This window comes from Populus nigra, chromosome 13, assembly GCF_951802175.1.
Source record: "Populus nigra chromosome 13, ddPopNigr1.1, whole genome shotgun sequence".
In the NCBI taxonomy this organism is placed as follows: Eukaryota; Viridiplantae; Streptophyta; class Magnoliopsida; order Malpighiales; family Salicaceae; genus Populus; species Populus nigra.
The window spans coordinates 5,453,535-5,464,166 of record NC_084864.1 but is presented as its reverse complement, the minus strand read 5'-3'; the positions used below and the strand labels follow the sequence as shown (position 1 = coordinate 5,464,166).

The 10,632-nt window shown below is 30.9% G+C and overlaps 1 protein-coding gene across 1 annotated transcript; it reads left to right on the top strand.

Annotated features, from left to right (window-relative positions):
• Nucleotides 1-2,574: 2,574 nt before the first annotated feature.
• On the top strand, nucleotides 2,575-3,178 carry LOC133670509 (uncharacterized). The gene has a single exon (XM_062091013.1). It carries the CDS (start codon nucleotides 2,714-2,716, stop codon nucleotides 3,047-3,049), a length of 336 nt encoding a protein of 111 aa, XP_061946997.1. The 5' UTR covers nucleotides 2,575-2,713; the 3' UTR covers nucleotides 3,050-3,178.
• Nucleotides 3,179-10,632: the final 7,454 nt, after the last annotated feature.

Below are 10,632 nucleotides of genomic sequence, written 5' to 3'. Positions count from 1 at the left end.
TTTTTGAATTAAAAATAAATTAAAAATTTTAATTTATTTAATTATAATTATAATTTATATTTGGGCCAACATATTGGAACCTCATTGGTCACACATATTAAGAACCATTAATAAAAAATTAAACTGGAATGATTTAATTAAGTATAACTTAATTAAAATATATTTTAGAAATTAAAGACTAGATTATAATTAATACACGGATTATATTTCTAGATTGAGAAAAATCAAGTAAAGACTTGATTGATTTAATTTCTAAAATTATCCTAAATTAATATATGAATATTATTTAAGGGAAAAATTGATATTTTATTAATTTAGAGAGGTTGTCTGTTAGACAGAAAAATTACATAAACACAATATTAGAACTGACATTCTAAGCATTGCAATCCGTCTCTTCTAAATAGGGATTTAGGAGATTTTTCATGGGTGGTTTGTGTGGATTACCGTTGGAAGCCGAATAATTAAACGACTTGTAGTTTGCGACAACTCAGCTTTTGAGAAATTAATCAAATATCCAAGTAATAAATCTCTAGACAATTCTAGATTTATCTACCAAGATTTTAGAAACTTCTGAATAATTTTGTTTTATAATTTTCACGGCATGTGTAATATTTTGGAACTCAACATATGGAGAGTTCAAAAAACAATGAGGAACAACAATTAGTTTGGGCTATTTTGATCAGCATTTCTTCGAATATTATTAAGAAGAGATTGATTAATAAATCGTTAATTAAAATGGTTGAATATTTATGATTGATAGACTTGGTAGTTAAGTATCTATATCTAGTCGGCATTTTCATGCATATGTATAATTCAAAAGGTTCTACCATTTTCATGCATATGTATAATTCAAAAGGTTCCACTTGTGATAGTGGTTGAACGAGGCACTTGACAATTTGGTGGATTATCTTATCCTTGGTGGCTGTTCAAAAACGATATTGAAACTTTATTCTTGTCTCTAGTAGCAGCACATGTCCCAGTAAAGCAAACCATGCCAACTTGCGTACAGGACTGCATACTATACGCTATTTCAAGTCAGCTTAATTCCTCACTCTTTTATATATATATATATATATATATATATATATATATATATGATTATATTTTAAATAGGTTGTCCACACTCATCATTCATCAAGTTCCATTTACGATAAGTTTCCTTTTAAATATACAGAACGAACGCATTGCCATTGATTATAACAGAAGAAAATGAAAAATGTTTGAGCGTCCAATAATTTTAAATTAATGCGGGGTGGAACTTATCTCAACATGCAGCGAGTATTATTTTTCATGACTTGAGTTCCAGAGTGCATGTAAGTTTGCAATATGGCTATCGGCATCAGTTTTCTGTTGTTTCTGTAAGCAGCAGCGTTTGATGAAGATTGAAGACCGCCAAAAGGCCAAAAGCAGAGCTGCAGACAAGCAGAAAAAGAAAAACTTCTTGCATAAAACTTGTTAGTTTGTTCACAACATGCTTGTATCTATTGCTAATTTTGAGATTTATTTCGTCTTTCTATCCGCAATTCTTTTTCGTACAATACGTAATCTGTAATCCAAATCAGAGGGAAAGTGCTGAAAAAGACATACCTCGATCACTCGTAGAGAATATATAGTTTAATTTTATTCTAACCGTACAAGAATTTGGAATTTCTAATGTACATGTTTACAAGACAATGAAATTAAGAAAAGGAAAATGAACCCTTACATGTTCATGTTGTCCGAATATGCCTTGTGAATAAACAAAATGAGAAACATAATTGACTCAATGTATAGGTGCAATAATCTTAGCCATTAACACTTCAAACAAAGCCACTTTAAATGTACAAGTTGATCATGGAGATGCAGTATCAAATCTTTACCTTATTCTCGATGACTAAGGATTTATTTTTAAAAATTAAAAAGCGGATTTTTCTTTTATCCTATTTTCTTGAAGAGACAATTATGGAATTGTTAGCTAGCTAGGATTTGATTCTGCTGAGCTTTATCCCATCAAGGGAACCCCTTTGAACTCTCCGAAAGTGCTTCTTGCGATTGATGGTACACCACCTTGGGCCAAAAGCTGAAGTACACCTAAGCCTCACCAAAGTAAAGCATTATTCTTGTTTATTCTCCAAAATGGACATTTTATCAGGGATATATGCGGCCTGGTGCCGAAGTGCTTACTGCTAGATCAGGGAATGACTTAATTTGAATTCTAAACAAGGGCAAACAACGTAGAAAGAAAACATGCAGATTTTTCTACCTTATGTGATGATCCACTATATATGCTGCCTAATTGATAAGGGCACTTAGTCTCCCGGAGACAAATTCCCTTAACGTGTGTGTAGGGTAGGAATTCCCAACCCCTATAAAATATATGATAGAACTCCAATCTTTCGGCAGTTGTAATTAAAAATTACGTGTTTTTTTTGCTTCTGGAGAGCATAAAGATTAATGAATTCTCCATATCTTGGAAAGCAGTTTAACTAATAATTGGAATATATCTTACCCATAATTTAGTACCCTATGAGTTCTAGATTTAAAGGAGATTATGCTTTCAAGATATTTACCCGAGGGACCATGCACATTCCGGACTTTTCATGTCTAGCTATCTGTAACCCTCCAACACAAGAAAAAAGTAGCCAATGCCACTATTATATATACACCCTCTCTTCCCACTGAAATAATCAGACAATTTGGGTTTACTGCTAGCTTAAGCTGAAATTCAAGTAACATGGAGTCCAACCGCATGCGCAAAGGGTTCATGAAGGGCAAGTTGATGCGTTTCTATCGATCATCTTCGAAGCCTTCCTCAAATGTACAGTACAGCAGCAAGGTTAAGCCAAGCCAGACTTCCCCAACAATTGCTTCAGTGGCTTACGTTGTCCACCAGGACTATACGATTGCCCCGCAAAAGCAGAAGGTCTCATATATAGTGCCGGCATCAGACAACCGCCACGACAAGTTAAGCCAATTTGATAAGTTCTTTGGGGTTGTTGGTGATGTAAGAATAGATAACAAGGCTACAAGCTACATCTCTTCCGTTCAAGAACGTTTCAAGCTTGAATGAATCAGCTCGGAAGACAAGCAGTACGTAGGGGTCAACATGTATGCATTGTTTATCTTGCCTGGAGAATATTAGCATATTAGTCATGAATTAATAAAATCTTGATCGATCTAATAATTTCATATGTGAAGATCAGAGGCGTACGTGTTGCATTTATTTAGAATGAATCCTTAATTTCATATGCTGTAATCCATAATCCATGTATATATGTGTGTGTGTCTATATATATATATATCAGTACTTATACCCACTCCCTGTCAATTTTTCTATTATTCTCAGAAACAAGCACATATTTAACGAAGTGTTATTTTTCTTTAAATCTTGATACTCCTACTTTTTATTTTATTACAATCAAGAAAATGAACTTTAATAATTCTTATTTTGATACACCAATTTTTTAATGTGCCAAACAAGTATATACTTTCTTCATTTTTTTCATTTTCTAATTAATGTGATTTCTTTTAGTAAAAAAGTACCCTCAAATATAAAATTATTTTTAGTAAATAAAACATTTTAAATTAAAATAAACCATTTAAGGCGTAAACTCATTTCATCAATGGTAAATCATCCACATAAAGACTAATTAAAAACTATTTTATAATTAATTAAAATTAAAAATAAATTACTGATACAATTAAAATATTTATTATCTTAACGTGAAACCTCTACCTACTCTTTTTAAATTGGCTAGGTTCCTTTATTCAAATATTTTTTTTTAATGTGGTTTCAATGTCATAATATATGGTTTAATTACCATTAATGAAAAAAACTCACATCTTTATAGGATTTATTTTAACTTTCTTAGAACCATTTATTCTAATTAAATATTATTTCATTTATCTAAAGTAATCTTATTGTAGAGGGTACTTTTACTAAGAAAACCCACATTATTAATTGAATAATTAATTAAAGTACTTGATTGGAGCAATAAAAAACATTGGTGAATGAAAATAAAAAAGATTAATGTTCATGTATTTGGTTGGAACAATAAAAAACGATGAAAAACTAATAAGGATTTAAGAGCAAATAACACATAATTATCAACAACCTGGAAAATTGACCTAAGATAACCAAAAATACTTGATTGAATTTTTTTGAAAAAAATTCAATGTTCAAATAAAAAAATTTAAAGTTCATATATATACTTGATGGATGAAAGTGTAAAGTTGGTGCACTAATAATACAATTATTCCACTTATCTATATACAAGCATGCAAGTGTTTAGCTATTGTTTTTTCAAGTTTTCTTCCTTTTGTTAGGCAAATCCCATGGAACTTGAAGAGAAGTAGAAGCAGTTAATGCAGAGACCATATTAATATTAATATTAATATTAATATTAATAGAGACACAAAGAGGAGATGCATAAAACGGTAACTCTTTTCTAGATGTGTGATGGAGAAGTGCCCACCAGACCGGCTAGTTAATTGAAGTGCAGTGGTTAATTAATTACAAGTGATTTTAATGGTTAAATCTTTGAAATAAAAAATAATGATGATGATGTTTCAGACAAATAGAATATCCCTTCCTAGCTTGAAATGGAATTCTTGTCGAATATAATCTCAGTGGCATGCGTCGCTTTCCAACTATGAACATACAAAAGAAACGAGATATATATATATATATATATATATATATATATATATATATATATATATATATATATTGGAATCCAACATAACTTCACATGAGATGACAATTGATATTAACATTAACAAATATATAAAAATAAGTAGGGTTTTTCCTAGCTCCTTCGCTATGAAAAAACTCTTTCTATTTCTTTTATTTATTTTTTTCTTTATTTTAATTTCATTTTTAAACTTTTTCTTTCTTTTTAATTTAATTCTTTTGTAGCCTAATTTCATAAGATAAATTTCTAAATTGTAGTAGAAAGATAAAATTAAAAGTGAGAGAATCACAATTAAAACATAGAAAAAATATGTTGTTAATCTCAAATTAAGTTTTTAGAATTTTTATTTTGGTATTAAATTAAATTTGTTTTATTCATTTTTCAGTTCTTAGGTTTGACAAAGAAGAGAAAAAGTCTTTAGAAAACAACAGACAAGAAAGAAAGTTGTCAGCCGATCATATTCCGGCAACAAATTAAACATAATTAATTTTCATGTCAAAAGATTTAATTCGATGAAAGAACTTTGATGGTGATAGTTTTTTTCTTACAAACATGAACAAACATGATTGTAAAGGTAGATTGAGATTTGTTTAGATTTTTTTTTAATTTAGTTGACTTTTATTTTTTGAGTGATTTTAGAGTTTTTTAAAATTGATAAATGATTTATGAAGATTTTTTTGTATTGTTTAAGTGAACATGAATGGAAAATGAGTTTTTAGACCAAACCTTAATTCTATCGATTTTCAAGCCTAGTGGCTGAATTTTAAACAGCAGCATAGTAGGTGATTTTTCGCCTAATTTATAAAAAAATAACTTATCTATTCTCATGAAAAAAAATAAGTTTAAGCCTGGGTTTTTTTTTCTAAAGGACATATATGGGGGGTTGGCCAATTAAGGCCTCAAATCTTCTTTTTTAATTATATTTTAACAAACAATTAATTAATACCTTCCTTTTAATGTATTTTTTTTTCTTTTCATCAATATTTTTATTTAAAATTTACTTAACACCATTTCTCTCTAATCTTTTCAGTTTTCTTGTTCATCTTTTTTAAATAATAGTTAATTTTTTAATTATTTTGTATTTTTATAATATTTCAAAGAAACTTTTCATATCATTATTTAGAAGCTTGTTCGAACCATATAATTACTTGACAAGTATATAAACTTTTTTTTCCTTCCTTTTAACAATAAACCCATATGGTTGTTTTATATAGACATCTTCGCTAAGATCACCATTTAGAAAGATTGTTTTTACATCCATTTAATATATTTCAAACTTGTTAATTGATGTGATGGGGCTATTAACATTCATATGAAAATTATTCTTGACATAAGTGAATATATATCATAATAATCAATACATGTCTTTTATTTTAATCCTTGGACAACAATTCTTGCTTTGCATTTATTAATCATTCTATCAACCTTCATCTTCCTCTTAAAGATCTATTTATAGCCAAATGATTTACTTTTAGGTGAAAAATACATTTGTTCTCAGCTTTGCATAATGGAATCAATTTCATTATTACTTGCCTCCTTCCAGTAGAATGTTTCAAGGCATGATATTGCTTTAAAGTAGTTTTGAGGATTAATTTGTAAAACAGGTAAGCAAAAAAATCAAGATCAAAATTTTTTATTTGTTTTTTCTCTTTTACTTCTTTGTAACACCCTAAGCTTTTTTCATGCAATTTCTTCTTTTAAAGTAATCATATACGTGAAAAATATGGTAAATTCCTTTATATATATAATGGATAGAGTCTCACTTACACAGAAACCCTTCAATCAAAATCCTAGAAGCAAAATTTATTTTACAAAACACATCGAATATGTAAAGGGTTTTTCATTTACATCAAAGGATTTATATATTTTTTAACAAAATTTTGGTAGAATCTTCCCTATATAGGGACCTATCCAAAATTTTATCCCTTAATTAATACTTGCACAACACAACTACAATCCAAACCACATTCAACTTATACAATCAATGCTCACAAGTAGTCATAGGAATGCCATCCAACACATGTCATCAATCATAATTATTTACCACATTAATACACATGGTGTGTTTATATTATTTTTATGATATATGCAGTTATGTGTGTATAATAAAACCATAATTATTAGTAAACCATCATTATATTTGCTAATAATTTCAAAATATTAAACATAGCATATTTATCAGTTTAACTACATGTCATAAGATGAAAATTATATAATTATATCTATCATAAAAAGAACTACATAGTCCTAATCATGAGATTATTATTGTGATGGTAGATGTGATGGACCTAATATACATAATAGTATAGAAAATAAATAAATATACCTTACACACATGTACTATGTTAAACCTCGGAACATCAAAATTACAATGGTTCCACTTCATTCGAATTATTCCTTTTTAACTACTACTCCATCATTATGATTAGAAAACTTCCCTAACATTGTTTCCACTATTATGGCCAACTCAACACTACATAATTAATCCTCACAAACATGGTCAAGTCACTTTACACCTTTAGTCTCTTATAGTACAATCAACTTTAATTTAACACATTTAGTCTTCATCAGTGCAGTCAACTTTAACATAAATTAATTTGTCCATGTCCAAACAATTGTTTTTAATATATTAATAATTAATCTTCATCCAAACATTTAACTTTAAAATGTAATAATTAGTTTTTATCCAAATGGTTGACTATCTTTTAACATATAATAATTAGTCCATGACCAAACAGTTGACTATTTATTAAAATATAAATAATTAGTCTTCATCCAATATAGTTCTAGAAGAACAATTAATGGCTTTTTTACCAGATTTCCCATAAACAACGCTAATTGATGATGTTTCAAAATCTAATATGCCTAGGAATGAGGTTTTTTGAGTATTTAGACAACTAGTAATCACACATTCACATCAATATTCATTTCTTTAAAGTTCACGAAGTTAATGGTTGGTGATAGAAGACTTAACACCTGCAACAATCCCTTTTGGTGTTATTTGGAAACTCTCTGATGATAATGTCAATGACTTTTAAATTTTAAAAATGAGCTTTAAATTTTAAGAACAAAAGTATTTGTTCTTGTTTGTGTATGATAAATGCTCTATGAATAAAAGTATGAATACTTAAAGAATAAAAAAATATGAACACTTTACTTGAGTTGTTTAAGAGGTATATATAGTCTTTTAACCTTGTCGTGTTGCTTGAATGGAGAGGTTGAAGTATCATTTTCTCCTGATAGCATCAATGAAGTATAAATATATTTTACACAATATTAATGAGGGGTAAATATCTTTTTTTTTTTATTCGAAGAAACCCCACCCCCCGGAAAGCGCACTTTGTGGGCCCAGGTGAGTGAGTAAAACCCCGGCTGTCCCAGGCTCTTACAAGAGGTGCACGCCCTGACTCGAACTCGAGACCTGCTGTGCAGATCTCAAGCCCTTTGCCACCACGCTACACTCCTTGGGGACGAGGGGTAAATATCCCGTACACAATATTAATGTTTATAGAAATATAATAGGCCCTCAGGAGACTTTTATACACCTAGAGATGTAGGGAGATGGTTATTCTTGACTTTTAACATTTTATGTTACGAGCCATAGGAATAAACAAACAAAGCCTTGTGACCTAATATAAAGCCTATAATGATTGTCAGTTCCATATGCATTTAAACTCGGAATGATCCCAAGCCTAAGAGTGATGAGTGTGGCAGCTTACCAAACTCACACATACTTAGGCTCAATGCGTAACTGAGACCAAAGATGTTGGTTCTGGCATCTCGTCGGACTCACATGTATTTAGGCTTAATGCATAGCTAAGCCCAAATAGGTTGCTGACAGACCCACATGTGTTTGGACTCAACACGTAACTGAGCCCAAGAAAATTGGGTCTAGTAGCTCGCTGAACTCACATGTACTTGGACTTAGCACATAGTTGGGTCCAAAGATGTTGAGCCTAGAAGAAAGCTATACCTATGTGATGCGAACCACTTGATCACATGGTCAAGCAACCCCCGACAAAATAGATAACAACCTAGAAAGTTAAAAATTAGGTTTGATAGAACCCTAACCCAGAGGCAACCCTATACCTAAGAACTAAAGGTATTGGATAAAGACTTGGACTCGGAAATAACTTTATATCTAAGAACCCCATGTGTCATAACTCATTTTTGGGTTATTTCCCAAATTCATTTTTTTCCTTTTCCTCTAAAATAAAATAATATTAAAAAATAAAATAACACTAGCAACATAGAGAAAGTAGGCTGAGGAGGATTTCAAACATATAGAAAAAACAAATTGCAATTTTGAAAGAAATTTGAGGCCTAATTGTGCCCTATTATACACAAGACTAAAGAAACAATGTAAATTCAAAGTCAAATTAAATTATTATTGGATGAATTTGCATAAAAATTAAGTCCAATGACATAATAAGATTTTTAATAAGACAATTTGATTTAATCATGAGCCAAATTAAAGGTTTAATTATATTTAGGAATTAATTTGGGTTCAATTGAAGGATTTAATTAGGTGTAAGGATTTAATTATAATTTAAATGGGTCAAATTAATTTTATTAAGAGTTTAATTGGTGAAACATTAAATTTGCGAGCCCAATTTGGACTTAATTGAGAAGATTGAAATTTTAAGAGATCAAATTTAATTTTTACCAAGTTAATTGATAGAAATTAAGGGCAAAATTACAAGAAAATTAAAGTTTTGAGGTCAATTAAGGGTCAAATTGAAGAAATTCACAGCCAATGACCAATCTACAAAACGCATCGAATTATAGGAACTCAATCGATTGAAATCAGGAGTGAATTAAAAAAAATTAAAAGTTTAATGGTTAATTGAGTGTCAAATTGCATAAATCCAAAACCAAGAATTAAAGGGAAAAAGGTGCGCAAATCTAGAGCTGAAATTGAAGTTTTCTCAGGGATGTAATTGCATAAAATTAAAAGTGTGAAGCTAATCCAAGGTGTAATTGAGACAAATCAGAAATCAAAGGAATAAAGTGAACTTTACTAAAGCAATGTTGTTTTGTGAGGCTACTTTATAAATGCATTTAATGCCTCTAACCTTCACCAAATTTAACAAACCTTGTATGCAAATGATCACCTGACATTTCTCTACAACCTAGTATAGTTTGTTCAGGCTGATTGACAACACAGACGCCGCGGTGCTGGCCTAAAGAGGTCAACTCAAGTAGCCTCTAACTGTCAAATTTGACAGTTCATGGTGCCTACTTTGAGCCAACAGTTGGGATCCTTCCTAACTGAATCAAGGGCTGACATTTTTCTCTACTAAAGATAAGATTACACTCTTCCATACCCTATAAATAAGGGTGAATTTCATGGCTTGAGCATAAAGAAAATTGGGTGCCAAAATTGAAAAAAAAAATAGCCCCCATCCCCCGGTTTCTGCCATTTTTTCTCTCCCTCCCTCTCTTTTTTGTCCCAGCCGTCATCCAACGCACTCCCATCTTTTCTGCCACCAACTCCACTATAGGTAGCTAGCCTAACCACCAAGAGCCACCGCTAGTCCCTCTCTTTCCTGCAGACCTTTTCTTCTTCTTCCTTCTCTGCCATCCATCACCAACTCATTCCCTGCAATCGATGGCCGCACGTAGTCCTCCATGACCAAACCATCACCGTGCCAGGTAAGCTCTCTTTCCCCTCCTTCTTCTTCTTTTTTTTATCCACTGTATGAATAGTGGATATGAATATAATTCACATCCCACTCTTATGCAATAAATGTTGGGCCGATCTAGTTTTGGCCTAACCCAGACTAAAAAAGAACAAAAAATTTGTTACGCCGAGATCGGCCCACCCTTTCTCGAGCTGAGTCTAGCCTAGTTAGCTAGGTCGGCCCATCTTATATAAGAAAATCTCTAGCAATGGATGTGTAGTTAACTCCTTATCTGACTATAAAGTACAAAGAAAGTGTTTGAGATCCATCCCTAT